This window comes from Ostrinia furnacalis, unplaced genomic scaffold (assembly GCF_004193835.3).
Source record: "Ostrinia furnacalis isolate ACB-3 unplaced genomic scaffold, ASM419383v2 OfSCF7339, whole genome shotgun sequence".
NCBI lineage: Eukaryota > Metazoa > Arthropoda > Insecta > Lepidoptera > Crambidae > Ostrinia > Ostrinia furnacalis.
In genome coordinates, this window is record NW_021137578.1 from 396,568 (window position 1) to 424,512 (window position 27,945).

The window sequence follows — 27,945 nt, forward strand, 5'->3', positions numbered from 1 at the left end:
CTACAGGCGTTCGCTGCCTCCCCCAATGACTTCGACATCGCACAATATGTACCTACCTAAATAATGTTATTTCACTATAATATGTACGGTCAACAGCACGTCAACGCCAACGTAAACACTGTGGTATCTTACGTAGTTGCGATAGGGGCGACTTTGCAACGAAAATGTATAGCTTGATGTGCTGTGGACTGTACCTATATATAAGAATTAATTTTATATTAATTAAGTAGGTACTACCATACGTAAAATACCAGTAGGTACCTACTTACCTAGTGGTATTTTAAGCTTTCTTAGAGTGATACTACATAAAATAGGAATGAATGCATTAAGTATTATTCTTTTTATACTTAACTAGCTTTCCGCCCGCGGCTTCGCCCGCGTGGAATTTTGTCTGTCACAGAAAAACTTAATCGCGCGCGTCCCTGTTTCAAAAACCGGGATAAAAACTATCCTATGTTCTTTCCCGGGACTCAAACTATCTCTATGCCAAATTTCATCAAAATCGGTTGCGAGGTTTAAGCGGGAAAGCGTAACAGACAGACAGACAGACAGACAGACAGAGTTACTTTCGCATTTATAATATATATATATATATATATATAATCTATATATATAAAAGAAAGTCGTGTTAGTTACTTCGCTTATAACTCAAGAACGGCTGAACCGATTTAGCTGAAAATTGTCAGGGAGGTAGTTTAGAGCTAGGAGAAGGACATAGGATACTTTTTATCCCGTTCGAAATTAAAAAAAAGTCTGCTTATTTATTGCCATTAAGGCGGAACAAAGTTCGCCGGTTCANAAGATGCCGGACTACGTTGCGATTAAATACATCGTTGACGGAATCGTGGACGTAGAAACGAACAAGATCATGCTTTACGGTGTTACAACCTATAACGATTTAAAGGAGAAGCTGAAAATCTATGAAACGATATCAAGAAAGATGCAGAGTGCTGTGCAGCAGAGGCGTGCGGTGAGTACAAGCAAGCAGCAGAGTGATCGACGAGGGTCGTGGAAGATTCGGTGCTATAGCTGTGGAGAGACTGGACATGCATCAACTGATTGCCCGCATAAAAGCAAAGGTATGAAGTGCTTCAAGTGCAACCAATTCGGCCATGTTGGATCGGCTTGCACTTCGACTGCGACGGCGAATCGGAAGACTTCGGAGGAGTTCGGTAAATCTCGGCAAGACGACCACAGACAAAAGAAGAGCGCTATGTTCGCGGCTGACATCACTCGAGACTGCGGCGTCTCTAGCGGTGAGCTATGGAACGAACTACAAGACTACCAACATCATGACAAGACGCGGACGATGTTCACTACGTCAAACTCCATAGAAGGCAGCGCCCCTAGCGGCTCCAGTACGAACGACGACGAACCAAAGATGGCGACATTTGTTTACGACGAGATGTCAACATTGTCAACCTCTCAGATCAACAAAACGGAGGAGAAAAAGCCGGTTATTGTGTTGACAATGAATGAAATACAGCAAAAAGCGTTAGTTGACTCCGGCAGCGACGTGAATATCATATCAGAGGACGTTTACATCGAGTTGGGAAAGCCCAAATGTGAGAAAGATGATTTGGTGCTATCTGGAATTGGACAAGGAACAGTGCATTCGTTGGGGAAGTGTCTCCTAAACCTGTGCGTAGACGAACAATATTATTTAGACGTAATATTTCATGTAATAAACAAAGAATATGTACCTTACGACGTAATACTAGGACAAGAGTTTTTGAATGACGTAACAGTTGTGATTAAAAAGGGTTGTGTAAAGTTTTATACTAAAGAATGGGAACGACTGGGATGTTATGTGAGTGAAGTATGTTCATCTAATTCTGTTGTAGGTCCTATGAAAGATCCAGCTTTGAGTGAGGAAGTCATCGAGTGCATACAGAAATACAAACCGGAACAGACGGAGGAAGCACCACTGCAGCTCAAGATTGTGCTTAAGGATGAGGTACCTGTAGCACTACGACCGCGACGACTGGCACTTAAGGAGCAGGAAATTGTGGAGGAACAGATTGCAGAATGGTTAGAAAAGGACATAATACGCGTAAGTCACTCTGAATATAGTAGTCCATTGGTTTTGGTCAAGAAAAATCGGTCGTGAGTACCGATGGTGATTGGCCGTGAGTGCCATTGTGACTGGCCGTGAGTGCTGGTGGTATCGGATGGTGATTCCGATGGTCGGATGTGTTCCGATAGCGCGTGACAGTGTGTCACGGGTATTAGTTACGTTAACCTTGGCCTTAGTTTTGGTTGAAATAACTTTAAGATTCTAGTTGAAACTAGATTTGTTCTTGACTGAGTTGAAAACTTTGTAGTTTTGATTTGAATCTGTGGAGACCTGACATTTTACTGACATGCACCTTCCTACTCATAGTGGTATTGTAGGATAGCCGAACGGTACTTTAAGTTACATGAGTGAGGTTGTCATATTACATGACGACTTAAATGCTGATCCACACGAGGACGTGTGAGAGTCAGGATCGCCGTGTCGGCGCGCGGGGCGCAATAAATTAAATAACTTAATGTTATAGTTCTCACAACACTTTCAATGTGTTAGCTAGTTTATTGCTATGGAATTTTAAGCAGCGCCAAAGCTCTTATGCCAGAGTTAAGTGCGCGCCTGGGAACGAAGGTGACATAAATCTCCATGTTGCCTGACGTAGTTGTGAACCCGTTCAAGTGCAGTATTGATGGATTAATAGCTTTACAAAAACTTCAGGTACAGAGCCCTGAAACGTGGAGATTCTGGGACTCAGTCTTAGAGTCATTGCACATTCGGGTTTTGGACGTGGTGGTGACTGGGCGTGGTTCACAAATTCGTCAATCGCTCCCAATCTATTTAATTTAGGCGTCTCTAGCTTTGGTAAAGTAATTCAGTAACTTTGATCTTTCTGTTAAATTTAACTGTGGACAATATTGATTAAATTACGAACCAGTCTTTACATTCTAGTCTATAGTAAAGTTAGTCGTTTATAATCAGTGATTATAATTAGTGTTAGTGTCCACTCGCACGTGTTCCCTATAGGCCCACATAGGTAGATAATATGAATTCAATGAGAGACTCTTCTGGTGCCGTCCGAGAGCCCGACGCTCCGACATATATAAAAATGAAACCCGTTTCGCGTTGTCACGGCATCACGTGTGAACGGCTGAACCGATTTCGATAATTCTTTTTTTTAAATGTTTGTGGAAGTCCAAGGATGGTTCTTACGGAAAAAAATATTAAGAAAATCTCTACGCTAAGGCGGTACGAAGTTCGCCGGGTCAGCTAGTTTTTTATAAAATCCGATTTGTATGAAAATTGAAATAATTAAAATGAAGATATCAATTTTCTGACTTCACCATACCATTTATATGACCGTGTTAACATGGGCTAGTGTCGGCTCATATACCCATTTACCTAACACCCTGTATTTGTTTGAATTCTATTCACATCATATCTTTATTTAAGTAATCCTTTCGTAAGATCCTCTCAGTTAGCTCATTCATTCGCCTCGCTTTTGATCTCGATTATGTATTGAAAACTGATAATGGCTACTATCTCTTAATGATCTAAGATCAATAGACATTGGGATATTGACTCAAAAAGCTCCAACTTCTCTAAAAAAATATGAAATAGGTAGGTACTTTCTGGATTGTCTGATAGCAGAAATGAGAAAGACCTTATAGCAACTGGTTCATAAAAATCCACTCCGCTATTGCCTTTAAAACATTAAAGCAAAAGGCTGAGTTGTACCATCTTTCTTTAACTATAACAAACTTCAAAAGTCTATCAAACTCTATACAAAAACACCGGTTTAAGTTAAGGTGACGTAAAATCATTACACATAGCCCTCACCTCTGTTATCGGCTACAACCTCAGATCATAGAAAGAGAATAGATATGAAGTCGCGCGTAACTACAACGAGAACCTGTGTCCCGGGTAGATCCGCCGATTTTATTCCGCGGGATTTATTTTACGTTTTTTGAAAAACTTAACAGGGATGCGTGCAAACTAGCTTAAACTGAAAGGTTAAGCAATAAGCTTTTTAGATCAGTGTGAGGCCCTTAGATTCAATCGTGATTTTAGAAGTAACAAGCGTCCAAATATTTTTTCACAAAATGGTAATGACGTTTTCCTAATGGTAATGATTTTATTAAAATGGTAATGATCTTATGTTAATGGTGATGACGAAATATATGTAGGGACGGGGCTTCGCAAGGAAAATCAGTTTCTTCCAATAATATGTTTAATCTTCTTTTATAAAATACAGAGCCACACTTTACTCATAACCGTCTTGCCGCCATGACCCTTTTCCTTCCTTCCCTCTCACCCTCCATATGTTCGTCTCGCTCACACTCGTTCGTTCATCCAAAGAGTTTAAAACAATAGAGTATTTACGCCATAGATGTTACAATCCTACACTCTCGGCAATCCTGTCTTTGTCTGTCCTCAGACAATCTTAGGCTACAAACACTAACTTCCATTAAACATCATTAAACTTTGTAAATACTCAACTCATTAAACTTTAGTTACATCTCCTAACATCTTAAACTTTATACATAGCTAACTTTGTAAATAAAAACTTATTCAAGCATCCAATAGCTCCAAATTTAAACTCTATGTTACATTTAACTTCTTACACAAAGCAAACTTTGAAAATAACTACCTACCCAAATAAACATCTAACGGTAAACTACTATTCTTATACAATTTACATGAAATCCTTAACATTTTAGATTTTTGACTATCATCTTATTTATTAATTTCACAGTTATCATCTTATTATAAATCAATCTTTCAACTTAGTCTTAAACACTTTACATCTAAGATAGTGTATATCATCTTATTTATTAATCTTATAGAAATAATTTGAAATCTTTAATTTCAGGTTACTCAATATCAAGTCTTAATATATTCAAGTTCTAAACACACCAATGTTTATAAAACTGAAATATTGTTCATCTTTATAATTAATCAGTAAGTGAAACATGAACTATGATAAACTTTACATTTTAGTGAAATAAAATATACAATAATGAATGACCTAACAATTGTAATAAAAGTGGTTTTTAATTTACAAATCCTTTCATTCATCACCTCTTATTTAAATAGCAAGATACTTTACCTAATTAGGCCACGGCTTCATTTGATCAGCTGAGCTGGACGTCTTATTAGGCCCTTCAGCAGCAGTATCCACCTTCTCTACGTCGTAACGATCTTTCCGCTTAACCTTCGTCACCCGGTACGGTCCTAGATACTTAGGTTTCAGCTTCAAACCCGGTCCATACTGAGTCCTCTTTATGGCCACCAAATCTCCTTCTTTGTATTGAGAACTTGGTTTCCTCTTCTCATTGAAAGTCTTCCTATTTTCCTCCTGTACCTGAAGTATTTGCTGCTTAGCTTTCATTCTAATGTCTTCTCTCTAATAATAAAATGCAAATAAAACATACCTTAACGACCTGGTTTTTCTTGTGTTGGGAAATAACTGAAAAAGATGTGAAAAAAATCATGTTTATTTCTAATTAAATCCATTCTTACACCCTTAAAATGTATGAAACTTGTATCTGTTTTCTAATTCTACTAATAGATAATTTTATTGGCTATCGCATGATATAAAATTTTTGCTTATTAATGTTAAACTACCCACGCTATCACTTGTTTTTGAAGGAAGAGGTGAAAATTTAAAATTAAAAACTTAAATCCTTGTAAATATGCGAGAAATGGGTCAAGCCCCAAATTTAAAGTATTTTCATCGATAAAATTGTCCATAAATTACGCCCTTAAAGTTTGATCACTACATGCCCGGACACACTGTATATTAGTTGGGAAGTTGGGATTTTAAATATCCATTTTATTACTTGTACCTTAAAACCAACACATTATTATTTATACACGTTCATCAGCACTACTAGTAGTATAGTCAATAATACACACAATAGTTTGAATTTGTGTTTTATTTGATGAAAATTTAATTCATAAATTTTACAATAAAATTATTTACATTGCCACTAAGTATAAATACGAACGGGCGGCCATAGCTGACAGGTTTATTTACAAAGGCTATGCGAGTTGGTGTTCTTCCATTTTTTCTCATAAATTTTCTCGTGTATAAAACATATTATGCACATGTTGTTTCTAATAGTTTTAAACAATAATAAATGAGTAGCTTGAAAACATGGTGTTGTTCCAACAACAAAATTTTTGTTAAATGCAAAAGTGCAAACTCATAAACTTTTCTAAGCAAAACGAATTTCTATGAGAAAAGCTGAGGAAAATATTATACGTGTTGTATTGTACGTAGTTACCTATTTAATATTGCGGAGTAGGTACCTACCTACTTAATTAGTAAGTGATAGCGTTTCAGATCAAATTTGATCACAATAATTATTATATCAATATGCTTAGGTTTATTCTAAAAATTATGTTATAAGTAATTTTACATGACGGATTTAATATGTTTCTTAGAAAATTTTAATACGTCAGTGTACAATGTACACACATCCTTACGTAGGTATGTACTTAAATTACGATCTAAGATTGTAAGTAGGTACATAATTGATTTGTAAATTAATTTGGATCATGCAAGGATGGATCCAACATAAGGTTTAACCACAAGATTTTAGAAGTAGAGGCATCGCTAATAAGGCCATGATAAAAAAACTTTTGTTTAGGTAACTTACCTACTTATTTAGTTTATCCGTTGATCACATAACTTTATTTTATTATTTATTTATTTTTAAATAAAAATAAACTCATTTACGTATATTTAAATAAACAAGAAAACGTTTAACCCAAACACGAGAACTGAAATATTTTGAAAGATATAATAATAATAATAATTTCCTAATGCTAACCGAAAGACACCGATTAAGCTAAAGCATACTAAAACTGGTGCATTGAGAGCAAGACGTGTGTAGAAAAGTAATCCAGTGGAAAACTATTTTTCTTTTTTGTACCTAACTTTGTATAGGTACATACATAGCCTTTTATTTTTTGTTGAGACAAAAATAAAAAGTCCCCCCCACCAGACATTTAAAATAATATCGATTTCGATTACACTACTTACCGTTTAGAAGGATGGACAACAACTCAAAACAAAGTTTCTAGCGTGAGTGCTTTCCTAGAGATAGTTTCGATAAGTTATGTATACCTACTTAATAGCAAAGTTTTGAAGGCATTTCTAGATGAAAATTCATGCCTACCAGTGACGTAGTGACTATACAATATTGTTAATTAAGTACCTTATACAAATACTATCCATTCAAATTTTCGCTGAATGGATTATCTTTGTGTTTTATCTCACTAATGTCTTTTCGTGCTTCGATTTATTAATAAATTACCTAACTAATTTTATTTCTAAATAAGGGATCGCTTTTTTAACATAAGTTAAAATTACGCGTGAATATAAATGGGCACTTCGGCAGTATGTTTCATGCATCTATTTTACAATAATGTAAAAATAGGTGGCTATTTGATGCAAAATAATGATGATAAATGTATGAGTTATGTCATGAGTATGCTACAATGTGATTACACAGTTTTTTTATTTAAAGCCACAGATATGGTTAGGTGATTAAAATTGAAAACATGTATGAAACTGCTTTAGAACGGTATTATGAAACAGCACCCAAGTTTGAATCGAAATCAATAGCCTCTGAACTCTGAAAATATGCATTGAAATTCTTGTCAACCAACCATGCACTATCGTATCTATGCTTGCGTTTGATCAGTTGGACTTTGAGATTTATAATAGGGACCTGAGTATAGAATACAAATTAACTTGGCTTGTTATCTATGTTAATCTTATAATTAACGCTGAAGTAAACTGCAACAATATTTGCAGAAATCAGAATGACACTACATGTATTATTGTTTTTATGGTACAGCACGCCTATGATACAATACATTTTCCTAACGTTTATATTATATTAATAAATATTGTACTTTACATATTATTTGATATATACTTTACCTATACTCGTATTAAAGCGGCTCATTCAGCCTACTCTCTCATATTGGGCGAAGCTTCCAATTATTTACTAGTTGTATGAGTGATATTTTATATTCAAAAAGGTAGGTAACTTTAATCGTAGTCGGTTATTTTTATAAAAGAGAGAAAATGTATATAAAATATATTTTGGATTTGATAAATCAGTCGAACTATGATAGACTTAATATTTTTTCTGAAAATAATAGAAAAATAATTTGCGTAGTTCTTTGCTTCGAACTCACATATAAGAAAATGGACTGATTTTTGTGGATTTTGTTTGGGTTGTCGATGACAAGGTGCTTAGGTACTTATCTGTCACACGTTGGTATTTATTTTTTCAAACATTATTCAAGACAATACCTACACTGTCCGAGAAAGAATTTGCCTTTTTCACAAAAAAAACTGTAAATCAAAATTTCAGGTAATTTTTTCGTTACATAGACAATTATCTGATTTTCTTTTTATTTTAAATTATTTTATTCACAATGTTACCTACGTAATAACTCGACAGGCATTATTGGTTCCTCCTCAACTAGAAAATTGCAGTAAAAATGAATCTCTTGGCGATTTGGTATACCTAGTCAAGATACCCTACATAACATTGAGTAAAAACTAATACGGAAACCACAAAATCATATCTTGTAGTAAGTAATTTGTTAATTTTATTTGATCTAAAATAAATTTAACAGTAAAACACATATAAGTATTAGCAGCGAATATAAATTATCTAATGCACATGTTACAGATTCAAAAAAATAAGCACCGATATTTTATTAGCTTGGCTACATGAATCTTTGATGAAGAATGCTTGCTTAATAGCGATGTGGCTATTGACAATTATTGATACCTATATCAGGCTTACAGTATGCTCCTCATTATATTGTGAACCTACGCGATTTTTTTTATCTTGGTCTTCCATTCACACACATTTTGATGTTTACTTAATAACGACAATAATTAAGACCTGGACAAAATCAATGGTTTATTTAAAACACTACATAATATTAGGTATTATTTTCTTCGATATTCCACACAACAAACACTTTGGTATGCTTTGCTTGTACTTGTATGTACTTATATTGAGATATTGGTATAGGTATAACGTTAATATAATAAAATTACATAGGTATTCAACAAATATAATAACATAGTACAAATCTAGTCAGCATAGAATACATAATAAAGTAGCTTTGCTTAACAGGTTTAAATTGCGTAATTTAAATAGGTACAAGATTGTATCTTATAAAGCGAATGATATGTAATTTTTCTTACATATTAAATAGTAAGTATAAAAACTTTGCAAATTTAAATTAGTATCACCACGAGCCAAAGACTCTGTGTTTCGAGCCTATTCTTTAAGGAATGGTAGTATTAGGTCCTCTTATAACATTTATAAATTTTAACGGGTTAACGTAATTAATCGATAAAGATCATTTTTATTAGATCATTTATGCTTTAGGATATTATGAGAACAAAAGTATACTTTGAAAATTACATAATATTTTGAACCGAGCATAGAAGCCGACGCGACGCAAAATGTAGTCTTTCGTATTTGAATAGTATTATTTGCGTTGTGAATAATTTAAAGAATACTGGATAAAATTGCTCGTTTTCTGATTCATCGATTTGAAAAAGTATTTGTGAATTTACAAGTAGACCACTAAATGTTTCATTAATTAACTTTTTCAATGCCTGTTCATTAGGATAACACAAATAACTGCACTACTTAACGAACGACAATCTTATTAATTTTAGAAATTATAAAGAAGAAGAGATTTCGTTCTTAATTTTAGAAATTAAAATTGTTGTCACACGCATTAGCTCGTTGCCTACGTCGTAATATTATTATGCATTACAGTAGCATAAACAGTTTCTAGATAAGTTTAATAAAAGAAGCATCAGACATTTTTGATTGATTGTCATCAATCGCGACAATGCCAATGTTTAGATCAAACTTGAAATCATGATTCATATTTAAAAATTTTGATCATGCGTTAACTACTCGTCATATGTATATTAAATATAGATAATTTGAATTCAAAGCACAGCCAAAACGCGTTTTTCTTACAAATTATTTTATAATATTAAGTTATAAAATCTATTTTCCAAAACAGTTGACTCGTTGGTCCACGTCTTTAACAAGCAAAAGGCATTGTGTCGATGGTACCTATTAAAATTGAACTGGCTTATGAAATACTATAAATAATTTATCATTCATCAAGAGATTAAATTATTGGCCTCCTTAAAAAGCATGGACATGGATAGGAACGTAGGTATGTATTACGAAAGAAAAAAATGCCTTTGCCTTAATAATTCAAACGCAGTCAAATCTTTTACAGTTTTGTAAGAGTCAAGAGGTACGCACATAATGTACAAGAAAAAAAAACATTTTGAAAATCAAAATGCCTAATTGTTACACTGTTCTTTCTACAGTCAATAAGAAATTAGTAAGTACAAAGTACAATATTTCACACATTACATTTCACGTAACCGAAAGGGTTCAATACTTAGTGCGTATTGAGAAGTGTAATTATTTAATACCAATACAATATTTACAGCTGGCGTCACACGTTCTGTTCTTATTAGTTAATATTCGTTCGGGCAAAAAATATAACATCGAATATACAAGGCATGTTCATGGTTTATATGAAATAAATTATAGTTACATGGACTTAGTTTGAAAATTACAAGAAGTTTTATGTCATGACTAATAATAATTTACTTTAATTTAAAGATAAGTAACGACTTGAGCTTTAATCTAACTATGCAACTACGTCTAGTAGATTGTCTATACATGAACATTAAACTTATCCACTCAAACCGATAATGCCGCAAAAACAATATCTAGTCATAAATCATCCATACTTTATCATCCCTACTTATAAAGCAACTTTAAACTTTAATTTATTATCACAACTTATGTGGGTGTATATGAATAAATAATATAAGTAGCATAACTAATTAAAGTGATTAACTCTAATAAATCCTAAGTAAATATAAGTTATCATGTCTTTTACTAACTTATAGCTATACAATAAAAACTTAAAGCAATAAAGTACAATTGGACTGTCTTTAGGTTTGAAATAGATTTCTTTCGCTCAAGATCTTAACGTTACGTTTCACAAATTTCATGAAACCAACCCTCCATATAATATGCTCACGCCCAAGATCTAATAACATGAATACAAGTAAGTCATTTTCATACAATTAAGTTATTGATCCCTCTTTAGCCTATCATAAGTTTTGTGTACACAAAAAATATTACCTTGCACATTCGTCAGCAGGTATATTACAAACATCCACATAATACGAATTTATCGAAAACTATTTCAAAACCTGTAGAAATTCATCACTCGACCGACTTTCATCAACACTTATCGTAAGCCGCATATAGCGATATCTGCTTGTTCCTTACAACTAACTTAAATACGATCACTTTACGGTAATAATCACAATTCGTACGAATGTTGTCACTCATCGAAAACATTGGTGTGGAACAGTTCGGCCTCATGCAAGCCCGTGACGCGATAAGACAAAATTGTAAAAGACAGTTCGTTGGGGAAGCGGCCTGAAGAGCTGAGGCGCGGAGGCTGCATTAAGAGAACGCTTTGTAGTGGATGAAGAAGAAGATCAAAAACACGGCGTAGGCAGTGGGGAAGGTGATGCGCGCGATCACGTCTATGGTCTTCGCTACGCGGATCGGGTGCGGTGGTTCTTTTTTGCGAACCTGGACGAAACATGGCTGAAAGAGATTAATTTGCAAATGAATGATGATACGGAAAGCCAATTGTGAGGTAATATTAGCCGTGTGATTCTCTACATGTGGTACGGTTCTACTTTCTACAAATGGTGTGTTTTTTGTTTTGTATCTCACTCACATAATGTAGGTGCAATGCACTTACTATACGTTGTCTACGCGAGGGATGGTTAAGATAAGTAGGTAACTAATGTTTGTGTAAGATTTTAAATGATGTCGTTGTATTTTCTCATACAGAATGATTCTTAGCTTGAAACTAAAATAAATTTTGTATGGGGCAAAACATAACATGCGGTATTTTGTGTAGTTATCAAGAGTGTGGGCATCTCGCCAAAACTGTGGTTAAGGTTTTGGGAGCCTTGATAGAACTAATGGTGTGTGTATTATGAGATGCTTGCTGCTTACCTCTGACACGCCCCCGTTGTTGGCTGTGTGGGTACACGAGCCCGGGGGCCCAGTACACGTAGTACACGTCACTAAGTCCGCTGCTCCTGTCGATTCCCTCTTTTTATCACCCTGCGATAACATAAAATATACATCGTACATCGATTTTGAAACTTCAGATGGAATATTATGAAGAAAACGAAAAGAAAGTGTGCAAAATGGAAGTAGGAAATCATTTAGTGCGATGAAAGCTACGAAGATAACTTTGGGGGATACATAAAGGGGAAAAATGAAAATGTATCTGATCACGAGTAGAAGAGAAATATGACTCATAAATTACTGACACATTCACAAGGTTTGCTACTAACGGCATGATTGCGATAGAAAGGGAAAAGTAAGACGAAATCAGTTCACGTATCTGGGCATACTTACAGGCTGTTGCAATCCGAAGCAGCGTTAAAAAAAATGATGCGTTAGTTTTCGTGATTATCAGGTCATGTGATGATGCGGGCAAATGGTTTGTTGGGTGACTTCACTTACAGCACCACTAGTCTCCGGTTGGGGGGTATCTGTTGCCCAATGGAGAAATGCCATCGCCTCCTACGTAAATTATATTTAACTTTTAGCACAAGCATGAATGGCATATATTTCGCTAAATCAACTTGGAGAGGAATGCTTCAGAAATATTTGTTTTAACGAAATTACTCAACTTACTAAAACGGTTTCTCAATTTATAATTGAAGTTGTAGGTTTAATTATTGTGATGTTAGATAGTATTTCTTGCAAAATAATGTAATGTAGAGCTTGTCAAAATCAAATGCATTCTCAACTAAGTTATTATGTATCATATCCTTTTTTTTTCAAACGAGAAATACCTCTAAAGATCACATAATAGAGATTTCATTACCCTTTCAAAAACGAATGAAGTTGATTTTGTTGGACTCTCGCACCTACTATATTCTTAAATGATTTTAAAACTTTGACTTACTGAAGCATACCTTATTTAATGATTTATTCACTTAATTATTACTTCAAATGCTTGGTGTGCGAAAGCTGTAGTATTTTTGTTACTGTAAGCTTTAATACTGGTATTTGTTAGTAAAAAAAAAGCAATGCGTTGTTGCTTATATTTTTGTTTTATTAGTGCAGATTAAAAGACCATCATTAGCACCTTGAAGTAGGTAGTCAATGTCTTCCTTATTTTCTATCATATTTCACATAAATCTGAATTTATAAAACTAACTTTTTAGATGATGCTGAGGTCTTTGTTTCATACCCAAAACGCTTAAAAAAGCCTTTGATTGATAAATTTTGTTATGTGTTTGATAAATATTGTACCGATAATAATTTTATATTAACTGCTTAATAAATAAAATAGCGCAGATGCAACAAATAATTTTCATTCTTAGCCATGCTGCATGGGTAAGGACAAAATATCACATATGTTGTCTATACAAATTGATAATGTAGGTACAGTAGAACCAATGTTCTACTGTACCTATATTGCCAATGCATTTTCTGGATTATCATATAAATAAAATTTATTAGGACTTTGTTTTATTGAAGATAAGAACTGTGTGAAGTTTGTCTGGAAAAGAAAAACATGTACGTCTGCTATAATAGGTTACTTTGTTATTGGTATTCCTTGATGTTTTGTATTGGCAACATTTTGTCCCATAGGTAAAGCAGATTTAAGGCGTTGTTTTTGGAAGGTCATGCTTAATCTATTCTTAAACATAACATAAAAGTTTCTTAATATTTAATAAGCAGTAAGCACTTACCTTATACAGCCGATCAATAATATAATCATAGATGATTTCCTAAATACTCGAGTTACGCATGCTTTCAAAGAGCGTGCTGTTAACAATGGTGATTTTATTGGCCTGATATATTTCTATTCGCTATTGAGAACTGTGCCTCTAGACAACGTAACACTCGCTATAATTTCGATTCGGTAAAGTCGCATGCAGATTTTTTGTAACTTGGGGGCATAGCGAAGCGGTTAGCGGTACGATTGTTACATTGTCTACAAGCACTGGGGTTTGTAATACATAAACCAAAGGTGTTTCAAAATAATAAGGAGTATAAAAGAAATATAACAGTTTTTGGAAAGTGCCAATGAAGGTGGCGAACATTCTTACCAAGGGGCTGGCGAGTATAATGCCAATTCTGCTCAGGACAGCGGGCAGTCGCTGCGAACACATCACACACACAATTTGTTCACTCGTGACTGGTGGTCTGACGAGGTGCCAACGTGAACGAAGACTAGATTGTTGTGGCCAGTACATTAAATTATACAAACACTCATAAATCATTGATTGCAAGAAGTAACTAGATATCCTTTAGAAAATAAGTGTACTATACTTATACGCATGAATTTAATCTTATGATCATGTGCCCTCTTTTACCGGTATCAGATAACTGAAATGTCTTTGCAATGTTTTCCCATTTTCAATTTTGCAAAATTTATTATACTGTACATTCCTCCTGTCCTTTTAGTGTTTTGTGATACATTACTCATTATGAACGGCGAAGTGTTTATCTTTAGAAGGATTTTATTTAAAAATATGGCCACACAAAATAGTCTTTGACTGATTTTACTGAAGTTATGATTTTGTAAGAGCACGATTGCAAATGAAAAGATATGTGATGGATTCTGACCTCCCAATAGGGTAAAAAATACAAATTCATGCAGTAGGTAATTCTGAAAGAGTGAAGCATGCGGTAGGTAGGTACATAGTAGAGTTAAAAAGAAACAACATGACATCGCCGATACACACATGGTTACGTTTAATTTGACTTAAAGTTATGCTATGTCCTGTTGTTATGTAAAAGAAAACATTGCAAAGAGTATAAGAATAAAATACAAAAAAATTCGCGAAGGATCTACGGGTTCAACATAGTTGACTTCTACGTGCAAAATTTTGATTTAGTGCTTACGAGAACTGGGATCAAAATGACATTTATATTAGCATCTACACATCGTCTATAATAGCATACAGTTTTAGATCCTTCGAGAATAAATTGTGGAGTTTTGTTTGCGTCCGAATGATCAAAATGTATAAGTACAAAATATAGGTGCTGTATGTAATAGAGTAAATAATGTTTCGTAGCAAGAGCAGTTATAATATCAAAATTAAGTAGATATCAGAACTTTTTGTAAATTTTATGTACATACAATATTCATTATATGAATATGTTGCAATTAAATTTCCACTCACAGGTAAGATTCTGATGTGATTTCATAATAATGTCATTGGATGAACAGATAAGTCAGCGTGGTTGGATTGAATATTCGCTTATTTGCACATTTAACACTGATAGTTTAGAGAAGCGATAGAGTTATGTATAATATAGGGAGTAAAAGTGTTTTGGTACCGCTACTATGCGGCGCTAGATCAAACAACATCGATCACACGAATCGTTACAACATAGAGAGTGATGAGAGGTACGGTTGAGAAGGTAATTACCTGAGTGACGGGGTTCTCTCCGGGCCTGTACACCACATTGTGGAGGGGCCGCTTCCTCCCCACGTAGTTGACGCACACGAACTCGAGGAGCGAGGCGTAAATAAAGCACATACACACGCCGTCCCACACGTTCATGGCCGTCAAATTCGACACCACCGGCAATGTTGACCGAAAACCGTTTGATGTTGTGAAAAAATTCAACATTGTTGTTACACCTGTATACAGAATTAACAAAATTACAAATTCAGCATTATTGAAATAATGGGGACCCTTTGTAATAAAATATAAGCATGATATTTTGGTATTTGCATTTACTTAATAGTTCCTTCTAATACTGGAACCTGTGATTACCTACATTTATAGAGTAATTTAGTAAAAACTGAAATCAACTAAGTAATTTTACTTATTAAAATTGTTTAAAGGAAGCACGATGACGTAATTCATGCAATAAAAGCGGCATAAATCATTATAAATAGGTAGGTACATTGATATTAGATTTGTGCTTACAACACCTAAGAAAAAAAGCATTCATATGCCTATTACGTTTATACAGGGTGTTAGGTAAATGGGTATATGAGCCGACACTAGCCCATGTTAACATGGGCATATAAATGGTATGGTGAAATCAGAAAATTGATATCTTCATTTTAATTATTTTAATTTTCATACAAATCGGATTTTATAAAATTTATTTTGTATGAAAATTAAAAAAAATAAAATGATGCTATCAAATTTCTGACTTCACCATACCATTTGTATGCCCATGTTAACATGGGCTAGTGTCGGCTCATATACCCATTTACCTAACATCCTGTATAGTTATTATTTTAGTTGAAAGACACCTATCTGGCAAAAAAAGTTTATAAATACTAAAAAGTAAATTAGTACGATGGATAAAAAGCAGCTATAAGCTATACACCAACCTATCATTACTCTAGCAGGCACTGCATTCCATTCCAGCCAAAAAGTTATAAACGATGAAGTCACCAAAATGATGCCCGGAATGAAAACTGTGGTGAAGTAAAATGATCTATCCCGCGTGAAGATGAGATCCACTTTGAGGCAGCTGTAATTACCTAAAAATAAATAAGCAATATCTAAAAATAACATATGAATGAAACTAGGCGTTCGTGAGTCGTTGGCCATCCATAACTATTTACATTGCCAACGACAAGCGTACCCTGCAAAAGGAACATAGCGTGTAGTATTGACAGCCGCAGCCACATGTACCAATAGAGAGAAAAAGAAGTGTTGCAAGACCGAGGGCTTTCCCATTCGCCAGCCGTGTTTTTACCTATCATGGAACGGGCTGGCACTGCGTTCCACTCCAGCCAAAACGTGATGAAGGAGGAAGTCACCAGTATTATTCCAGGGATAAATACTGTCGTAAAGTAGAACGCTCGGTCTCTAGTAAAGATTAGGTCGACCTTTAGACAGCTGTAGTTACCTGCGAAGTTAACACATTTAGAATACAATTTGAACACCATTACAACGCGATACACTAAAAGACTCATAGTTGTATTTTGTTCAAACAATATAAAATATGATGTCTTCTCGGCGGGGTGTTGGGTAAAGGCAATGCTAAAATTCCAAATAACTCTATTCAGAGGCCTTGTAAAATACATTTCTAAAAAGAATACAAATTAATAAAGGACTACTAGTAATCCTAAATGCATGAGTAATGCGTGTTGTGTTTTTATGCGTTCGTCAACATGTCTAGCGACAATGAACATCTTCAAATGACAAGAGAGCGGACTATGTAGGTACTTTAACACGTGCTTCACAAAGATTTTCATGCATGAGATAGATGAAAAAGTGGACTAAACACAAATGGCTTATGAGTGGTTGTGATGGAGTTGTAAAATACAAGTCTTTACCTTCCGCAGTATTGTACATCAATCACTCAGTTGAAACACAAACGCATTTACTCACACATAAGCGGAAAATATACGGCAAATACGATGACACCGGATAGACTGGTGTATCGTCCGGTGCGACTCAAGTACCTTGCTCCTCAAATCGCCTCTGGCAAAGGTTACATGTCAGCTCTTCATCGTCTTCGTAAAGTGACATACCATCAGCTGCTTGCAAAGACGTTAACAAACTCTTACTTTCTAGACTTTTTAAGAAACTTTACAAAAAATATGTACGGTTCTAAGTTTTAGTGTCACATCATTTTCAGTGTTACGAACAAAAATATGACATGAACTAATGATAATACAATGAACATGCGTAATTCTAGCTATGTCCTAAATAATCAAACCATCATAATGTTACACAACAAACACTATAAAGCTTCTACGTCTTTTTCCATGATACACAAAAGAAAATTGTAAAATATATAACCTTTTACATAAATCAAGACCAAGCTGAAAAGAGTTAATCAGAATTTCGATACGATTACTAAAATATCTCTGATCCCTTCTTGTGCAAAGTATAGGATGTGCTTGTAACAAAAGAGAAGGATTTTAGGAGACTAGTCTACATATTGAATAAATGTTTTTAAATAAAGATATTTTTTAACGAGAAGCAATGTTGTATGTTGTAGAATGATGTTTAGAAAAGACTTCGCATTTTACCTCTCCAGCTAGCTTTGATGGGGCAGGGAATGGTCTGGTTCTGGATGAGGTAGGCGTTGAGCGTCGTCAACGAAGGTGACTTCCGAAGAGTGTCTTCATCATTTTTCCACACGTAGGTAATAGCAGATTGTTCGTACGATACTGCAATCAAATCAACATTTCGTTAATTCATCTGACTTCCGGACTTAATGAACTTTGCTTGCCTAATAAGCTTGATTAGATCTTTGGGTATATAAATAAGGTACAAATTATTAATACTACTTACTACTTTCTAAGGCAAATGAACACAACGGGTCGTCAAATGGAAAGATGTTGAGCCTCCCCTGACAGGACAGTATTAGATGCCGTCGCATCAGGTAATTTATTGTGCCATTGCGGTAAATACGCAATGCGAAGTGCATGGGTATTATAGGATCCTGAAATATAAAATTGTTATGAAAGAGATCGAGGAAAAACGAAAACAAAAGTTGACCGCCTGGAACCTTTAAAGAGTTTTCTTTTATCAGATTTTTTTATTTTTCATACATTGCTTTAACAGACAGAGAATTCTTGTTTGTAAACAATGTAGGTAATTTGTGTTTGAAAAATATATTTGTGTATGTGACGTTGTTTTATATTTTGAACTGGTTGATTTTTAGGGAGTGTCGAAGGAGTGGAATTCATCTCAAAATTTAGAGTTTCAAAAGCTTACTCGGATGTTACTTTGATGTAAACTCACACTCAGCCCACAGACCTTAAAGTCCCCATGCATGATGAAATAAGTATCCGGCAACCAGATATCCTCGTGATGGTGGATGGCGTTCAAGTACTCGTACTGCGACTGGTTCGAGTACCGCAGCCGTGGGTCGTACCACTGCTGCTGTAGGAGGAACTCTACTTCGTATTTCTGGAAGAACAATGACCTTGCTAATAGTTGTTTACATTAAAGATACAAACTTAGGCTGTACCACTGATTTTTTATCAAAATCCGCTAATCTCATGAACTCTAGTATGTAATAAGTTATTAGAAACAAACTCTCCCATATAAGAATTGACCAATATGAAAAAGTTTACTCGTACCTACCGTGGATGATGTAATTTTGATGATCTAAGGTAAGCATGACTGGGATTACTCTTAACGCATACAATACGAATGGACAGTTCCAAGATTTAGGGGATAGGTAGGTACTTATTCTTGTTGTTAAAGTTAACCAATGGTATAGCATAATATCTGATTATAAGAAGATAGGATAACTTACAAGACTAGATTCGTCAGGAGATGCTAAACTAAGAAGTAGCACGCTAACATTTACGGTGAGGACACCTGAAAACGACAGAAACCTTAGATAATTTCGTACATGTAAAGCTATTATCAAACACAGACACATTTAGAGCATGCTGGTAGACTAGAAAGTGCCAATAGGTATACATATTTATAGTGGTGTTAGAAATATTGAACACACATTTGATAATTTTCAAAGATTATATTTGTTTGTATTAGGTCACGTGTAATACTCATTTTATATCCGAAGGTAATAAGATAAATTAATATGAGAAAATAATGATGCTGAAGTAAGCATAATAAAAAGTAATTTCAAAGAACCGCAATATTGCAGCAAGAAAAAAATAATGCAGAATTACTTTTTTTTCAATTCAAAGGGATAACAAATCTGATTTGTGTTTGATGTTTGTGAAAAGAGAAAATCATCGAGTTAAAACAATATGATACTTAAATGTTACTAATATTACATATATGATAAAACAAAGTAGATAAATACGACCAGTACCAAATAAAATTAGGTAAATTAGATACTTATCGATATGTAAAATATGGATATTATGGTTTACAATATTTCTTATTTTGGTCGTTTAATTTTGAAAAGTGAGGATATAATGTGTTATGTAGACTACAGCTATAAAACATCAACACGAAGTGCATAAATAAAAATATAACTAAGGTACAAATAAATAAACAGGTACGAGTATACATTAAGGTATAAGCGAAAGATCTACATTGCGTGAGATAAAGAAACCTAAACACTCGGAGTTGCGTGCATAGAGTCGGTTGCAGTACAACACAAAGACGCTAGGGTTTGCTTATATAATTATGCTAAGTGGAAAGTAGGGATTTCTCTTTTCATAAACATAGAACACAACGCACCGCGGTTGTGCGAGCGTGGCCGTAGCGAAGACAGCCCGACCCTATTTTGTGCCAGAGAGTCGTTAGGTGATGTTAGACCACAACAGAATTCCGGATCTGCAATATTATATCGACCTTTAAAGTCTTCTCCATTTACCTCATAATTAATTTTTCAACTAAAATAAAATGCACACGACACGCAAGCGAGCAAAAAATATTGAAACACATCTCATATTTACCATCTACTGGTGGGAGCAGTCTTTTGTCATAGCGAGAATTTTTCAGTAGGTTATCCAGTATCTCTTTGTCCGATTTTCCCGCTGCGAAGCTGAAAAATAAAAGCAGTCAACGTTTTAATATTTTTTTACAGAAAGACAATACAAAATTCCACCCTACTTTTGGTAGAGCTTTCTGTTTGCGAGAGCTATTTAAGCAAACGCACTAGAAATTAGGAATAATTTATCAACGTCGTATATCATAGCAAATTTTATTAACCGTATGCAAACTCAGACCGAACGGCAGACTTGGTATTGATTTTAGATTAGCACTTATACTACAACAGAGATTCTCTATATGGCCACATAGAACAAAGGAAATTATGCGATGTTTTCTGGCATGGAAAATATTGTTATGTCAGAACATAATAGCAGCAAATCTTGATTAGCTTTGCACTTTGAATGAACTAACTCGCTGTTGCATGCGCGGTGCATACATTGAGGGCGAAACTAGTCTACAAGTAGTCTGTTGAATTGGTAAGTGATATAACAGATTCAATCAGCGGTTCCCGAAGTGTGCTCGAGTTATCGAGGCGGGAATCGACGCAAAGTTAGTCATGTCAAACTTAGTATTGCGTTTGCAGATGTTTGGAGGTAACAATATTTGCGATTGTTTGGTCTTATAACAATACTCACTATTGTTATCGACTGTTATGAACCAATTTGAAGATGTTTTATATTTGACAGTTAAGTATAGGACACTTTAAGGTTTTCCTGTTTTACAATTAGAATAGAGTCCTCATCTCCTTTCCCTTTGTCTTTTTGTAGATGAATTACAAGTTTATTTAATTGTGCAAGTTGAGCAACATTGTGAGGTACTTATTCGTAATTCTAACTTATGGATGCAGCAAAGTAAGACGAATTAACATTTATGACAGGTGTAAAGTTACAGGTGTACAGTGTTTCAGGTGAATCATACAAGTAGTACGTGTAAATAAACAGTGGATCGTCATATATGCTGCCTGTAGATTGTTTACCGGCTATTTTGTCCGGAGGGTCTATAACCGGGGCGCACGGTTCGGTGGCTGCGCACCGGATAGCGAATTAGCTCCAGTTCGACGCCCGTCACACTTATATTCACTCTTACTTATTAATTAGTATACAGCCAATGACACATATTGCTTAATAAGGGCAGAAATGTGCCGAAGGAGTAGTCTCCACTCTTCACAAGGTATGATGAGTTCTACTTCATAAATGCTGTGTAAGCACTTCATGAGCAGCAAATGTCTATTTTGTAGGTAAGCATAGAAATTTCATGAAAAAATAAGGTGATGGTGACTCTCGTTTTCTCCACATGAATGTATTAAAGTGATAACGAGTATAAGTTCCAGGGGCCATAAACATAGGTAACAAGCACATTGTAAAAACTGTGACATAAATTTTTCCTTCTTGGCTGAATCTTGTCGTATAATGTGGCTATCATAAATTCATGAAGGTACTTTATGTATACTCTTATAGAGTAAGATCCCTTATTAGCTTTATTTTAAAATTTCCAAAATCAAAACTAGGTAACAGAAGCTTAGGAAAGTTCAAAGCTGGTTCTTACAGAGTTATTTTCAGCAATCTACTTGTGACTATTTCGAAGTATCATTGTTAAAAACACTTCGGATAGGTGTCTCTGTCTCCGCCGGCTCATCCTTGCTTATCCCGTGTCGCAGTCCCGTCAATTCCCGTCAAAAGGGGATTTCTAGACATCCATTTGTAGAGAATGATTGAATTTTTCGATAAGAGGTTTGAGACCGTTGCAGGACGGAATTTGATCCCGTGTTTCTTTAGGTTAAGAAAATCACGTAATCCTATGTATGTTAGTATGTGTATTTAATTTAGCTTACTTGGAGAGGTTGGAGATTTGTATAGCACAAATTATTATTTTAAACATACAAATGAGACATATTATTACTTACATGTCGGATGTCAATGCCGACACTCGGGTGAGCATGAGGAAGCAGGTCACGGCGCGTGCCACCACGCATGACCAACCCATATTAGGACATCTGGAAAAATAAATTTAATTTATAGGCACTAATGGAGAGCGAGAGTTGGGCACGTAAAGGGTAATTTACGGGACCACTGTGTTCTATTTGATTGAAACAGTATTTCACCTTTTGGAAAGTACAATATTCCAGTTGTCATGTCTCTTCTAAGTACACAATTATGTAGAGCAAAGCCGGAGCGGGTCACTTTCCTTTATTATAAGACATTATTTCACTATAGCAACTCTAAACGTCAGTGAAGTCAATGCAATGGTAAAATCACCTAGTTATTATTTGAGCGTGCCACCTAGTAAAGTATCTCTAAGCAGTGAAGCCCTGGATATACGTCCAATCCAATCCCCTGGATGTAAATACATTCTTTTCAAGGCCTAGGAGGTATTTCCCTCTACACATGATAAAGCTGTTATTTGTATGGGAACAATTTTTCTACTGACGTGGAAACAATTTTATGTGGCTGTAGATATAACATGCGTGCCCATGTTTACACATTATTCTCCTAAAATAGAAGTAAACTGGTAGGATAACGTCGAAGTGTTCATAAAGTTTGTACACGAGTTTTTACGCCGTCAACGTTGGTAGCTGTAACTTATTTTATGACTTGAGTGTGCGTTTAATACCTACTTTAAAGGATACAAATAAGCGTCTTCAATCTATAGGACAATATCATTTCATTTTTAGACAAGTTTTGTAGTTACGCAAAGACTCGGCTTTACTTCATTGCCTACACTTTATACAAGATTCTATAATATACTAAGGTAGCTTATTACTTACCTATTTTACTAATTAATAACTAAAGTCAATCGAATGTGATGGATAATAATTAATGATGGTGAATTAAGGCTTCTTTTGTGTTTTCAAACTCCACTTATTAATAAAAAGTGGTCAAACAAACAATATTAATTGCCTGATGGTTTTCAATTAAAATAAATAATGTAACCTAATCTTTCATATTTAACGCAGTGCCGGATACCAGGTTAAACCAAAGTACCTATTGTGGATTAAAAATTCACAAATTCTACATTGAAAACACCCAGAACAATGCAAGTATGTAATAAAATATTCTGAAAGGATCGAATTTGCAACCTCTACTTAAAATTAATGAGCATAATGTCAAAAATTTTCAGGAAAAACACTATGATATTGTGTTTTCACAAAGAAAAGCATTTTCCGAAACGGCGGTAGGTGTAAAGCGAGTGCGGACTCTAAGCCGGCTCTGCCACGCCGTGGCACGTAATCCCCGACCAAAGTTCTGCCGGCTGTAAAATGGCGATACAAACTTTTGTCTAACCCCGTGACTCGCGACAATATTGTTACGACAAACTATTTTATTGCGAGTTGCTGCTGTGGTTCTGTCAATGCAATAAAATCTTTACTTTACAAGCAAGAATGCGGCAATTTTTCTAAGAATTTTGACCATAAAACCTTATCAGAAACAGTAATTGTATGTAAAATGAATTGAAATAGTATGCAATAAAACGTAAAATTACCTTTAAGTAGAGTTTTATGCTTCTGTTAGCATTTCCCTGTATAAGTAGGTATGGCTATTTATATTCTGCATCCATTGCATGTCCTTTTATACCGTGCGGTAGGTACGTTATGTAATGTATGATATGGGCGTGATTAGATGGTACAATACAAAAAACTTTTACTGCTTGCATCTATTTGACATTAAAACATTAATAACGTTAAATGCATAATTTGTATGTGAATGTTACCCGCATAGGCATCATGCAAGGCGCAGTGTTCCGAGTGGCGTGCGGCAAGGCCGACACTTTCCGTGATATTATTATTTTTTCGCGGTTACCGTGGAATTGAATACGTGACCTACTTTCAAATATGCTATGACGTCAATGGGGAGACTGCTGCGGATTGCTCACATATGCGAATCATTGATGACGTCTCTTCAATTTGTGGCTGAATGTTTTTGTTAACGTGTTCGTCACCTCCACTTTTCGCAACTGTTTGTTTTGCTATGTTAACGAATTCGATTTTGGAATAATAACTTCAATCTAAATAAACTAACCGCATTAGAGCATTAGAACCTAGTTGATTTTCTTTTGTCTGACATAGATAAAATATCTACTATATAAAAATAAATCGGGTTTTCCTTGCTGACGCTATAACTCCAGAACGCACGAACCGATTTCCACGGTTTTGCATTCGTTGGAAAGGTCTCGGGCTCCGTATAGCAAAGAAAATTCAGGAAAATTTAACAAATGAAATCCCACGCGGGCGAAGCCGCGGGCGGAAAGCTAGTTATGTATAAAAATTAATCAGTCAAATGTCAAATCAAACCATCATTATTATTTTCAAACAGTAACTTACCTAGTCACAGGGTAAAGGTTTTATCTTACATGTCGTAAATAGCATTCCATTTGTTCGTTATCAGAACCTTATTAGACGCACAGTTCAAGATTGAAGCGGATAGAGACGTCAGTCAATCTACGAGCACCGCATTTTGGGCAGATACTGGAAAATGTCCGAAGTTTTGTTCATTGTGCCCGAAGGTAGCTAATCCCGTGACAGATGGCGCTGGGATTAAACAAATGCCAGCCGATTTGTTCTGGCTAAAGTGCAGCCCGGCCTTGTGAAGGCAACGATTTATTTAAAAGACCATTTGTAAAATGTTTTTTTGCCTATCGGTCTTTTAAAACGAGCTTATTAGACTTCCATAAACTGAAATTGGGACAATTTAATCATTAGCTACCTAGGTTACTGAAAACAAACTATACAATTTGGTTACATAAAGTATTGTTTTGTTCCGATAATACAGTGTGAGTCACGTTAAAGTGTACATATGAAGATAGATGAAACTAGATCTGTTTTTATCGACAAAAAAGGTCAAAATTTTTTTGAGATTTTTTAAAAAAATTTTATAGAATTTTTTTTCTTCCAATTAGTTATTGTAAAGAAAACGTAATAACTTTTAAACTAAGCGGTAGATCCTGATAAAATAAACAGTAATAATGCTAAATAACAGGCGATACAAAAAAAATACATAAAATACACAAAAAAGGACAACAAATAATAAAAAATGATACTTTTTGAAAAAAATCTGCTTTATAATTCGTGTTTTTTTGGTTATTTGATAAATTTCTCCAAAAAATGCCCCTATAACCGGTGGTTTTTATTATTTTTTTATTGTTCTCAACCGTATTATCTTTGTAAAACCAAAAATCGCATGTCTCTATCCCTATCACCACATTTGCTATGATCGTTTGAACTAAGCCTCTCCGGNAACATTATTCTCCGCTACAGGTAGAGACAATTTTAATTTTAACTAAAATGCTTATTTTACTTCGAAATCTTTTGTTTTTATTTGAAATCTAACTTGTCTTTATCAAAATTACAAATCTAGAGCCATTTTCAGTTTTGTTGTTAACGAAGCGTTGAATGGCGCGCCCGGAGAGGCTTAGTTCAAACGATCATTGCAAACGTTGTGATAGGGATAGAGACATGCGATTTTTGGTTTTACGAAGGTAATACTATAGAGAATAATACAAAGTAATAAAAACCACCGGTTATAGGGGCATTTTTTGGAGAAATTTATCAAATAACCAAAAAAACACGAATTTTAAAGCAGATTTTTTTCAAAAAGTATCATTTTTTATTATTTGTGGACCTTTTTTGTGTATTTTATGTATTTTTTTAGTATTGCCTGTTATTTAGCATTATTACTGTTTTTATTTTATCAGGATCTACCGCTTAGTTTAAAAGTTATTACGTTTTCTTTACAATAAGTAATTGGAAGAAAAAAAATCTATAAAAAATTAAAAAAAAATCTCAAAAATTTTTTAACCTCTTTTTGTCGATAAAAATAGGTCTAGTTTCATCCATTTTCATATGTACACTTTAACGTGACTCACACTGTATAATGTCACTTTCAATATAAATTGTATGACGCAACTAATTACTTTGTGAGTGCGTGTACACTTTTTGGGACTACTAGAGTTTTTCTACCTTAATAAAGTCAATTAATATTGACAGACTTATCTTTTAGACAATGGGCTCTTTACCAAGAACAAACCCATGGATCTCTCTTCAGAAGTTATAAGGACGGTTGAGTAATACCATTAGCAAGACAATGCCGCATATTTAATTTTGATTACGATTTCTCTCAGGATCGCGAAACAATAGATTAATTATGTACTTGTTTCGGGATTGGTTGGAAACTTTCCTTCGCCTGAAACCTTTTGACATAAAATATGCACCTTATGTAAGAAAACACAAACACACATCCTACATTTAATATAACTTTCATAAATTAACGAACATAATTAGGGCTAAAATGGAAGTAAGTATTATTTAAAGCAGATTAGTTTTAAAACTATTTCTCAAGTATCTGATCTTAAATGAAAAGCACTTGAAGGAACTATTATAAGGTTTTCTCTATTCTCTAAGGAGACCTGTGTTGTGTTTTCTCCATTCTTTTTCTTTCGGTAGCTCACCAGCCTGTAAAAGCTGTCTTTTACGATTATTTTTTGTCTATTACCAAAGGTCGATTTCTCAAAAGTCGCCCGCGTCTCCAAATTGAACTACTTTATTAAGATCGCTTCACTAGATAAGTACTTACCTACCTATTGCACTATCGAAGATCAGTTTACATCATGTTTTATTGAAATTAGATCCCGGTTCCGAATGGTTATGAAAATCGGTAGGAAAACAAAGCGTAAATTGTAAGACCCACTTTATTTTTACCCTCAACCAATGGATAGCAGAAAATATGTGTTAGGGGCGAAGTTCATTTATTCTTAGTTTCATTTGTAACCATTTGTTACGGGAAGACTGGGCGGTTCGAGCGTGTTTTTGCCTTAAGTCATGGTGTGGTGAGCGGGTATTTTCGTGTTAATTGAACCTCGACTTACTTATTAATCATATGTAGTATTATTGTTTGTAGGTTGAATTCTCTGTACTTTGTGCCTTTTTTCAGAAAACTAGTGCAATTTAAGCCAATTTTACTTTCACCAAATAAATAGTCCTCATTAAGTTTTTTTCCATGTGTTTCTCTTTGAAGTCTATAGAAATGATCATTTCTTTTTGAAATGTTTAACTTGATTTTCGATAAGTGCTTTATTAGTAAAAGTTGTTACCTTTCTGCTGACTGCAGAGTGTTGTCGGCATGTGGAGAGATGGTCAACCGGCTTGCGCTGTGTGTAGTCCCCGCCACATCGCAGCAAATAACTGTAACAAGACACATAAATACTAATTACTAACTAGCTTTCCTTGCCATTTCGTTTAAATAGTAAAAACACGCAACACTTTTCACTTATTGCACTTACAATTTAAAAAGTATACATAACAATAAAATAGAACCTTGACAAGTAGGTACCTAGTTTGTGCTAAACTAAGAATTTTATTCCTCAGCGTTTATAAGATAACGGTAGG

General features: G+C 34.7%; 2 protein-coding genes across 20 annotated transcripts; both read right to left on the reverse strand.

The window, feature by feature from the left end:
• Positions 1-5,087: 5,087 nt before the first annotated feature.
• LOC114363973 (uncharacterized) lies at positions 5,088-5,408 on the reverse strand. The gene has a single exon (XM_028319938.1). The coding sequence runs from the start codon at positions 5,397-5,399 to the stop codon at positions 5,118-5,120; it is 282 nt and encodes a 93-aa protein (XP_028175739.1). The 5' UTR covers positions 5,400-5,408; the 3' UTR covers positions 5,088-5,117.
• Positions 5,409-6,077: 669 nt separating this feature from the next.
• Positions 6,078-27,737, reverse strand: pHCl-1 (pH-sensitive chloride channel 1). 19 transcript variants are annotated; one of them, XM_028319910.1, is made up of 15 exons: positions 27,651-27,737; positions 22,471-22,560; positions 20,531-20,619; positions 20,313-20,408; positions 19,411-19,475; positions 18,906-19,058; positions 18,438-18,588; positions 18,173-18,313; positions 16,888-17,040; positions 16,517-16,669; positions 15,594-15,808; positions 14,265-14,315; positions 12,556-12,558; positions 12,145-12,255; positions 6,078-11,709 (listed from the first exon to the last, which is right to left on the reverse strand). In XM_028319910.1, the coding sequence occupies exons 2-15, from the start codon at positions 22,548-22,550 to the stop codon at positions 11,578-11,580; spliced, it is 1,593 nt and encodes a 530-aa protein (XP_028175711.1). In that variant the 5' UTR covers positions 22,551-22,560; positions 27,651-27,737; the 3' UTR covers positions 6,078-11,577. The 19 variants fall into 19 exon arrangements, with proteins under 19 accessions (XP_028175711.1, XP_028175710.1, XP_028175709.1 ...); XM_028319909.1 differs by having other exon boundaries at positions 6,078-11,724; XM_028319908.1 differs by lacking the exon at positions 12,556-12,558 and adding an exon at positions 12,664-12,723.
• Positions 27,738-27,945: the final 208 nt, after the last annotated feature.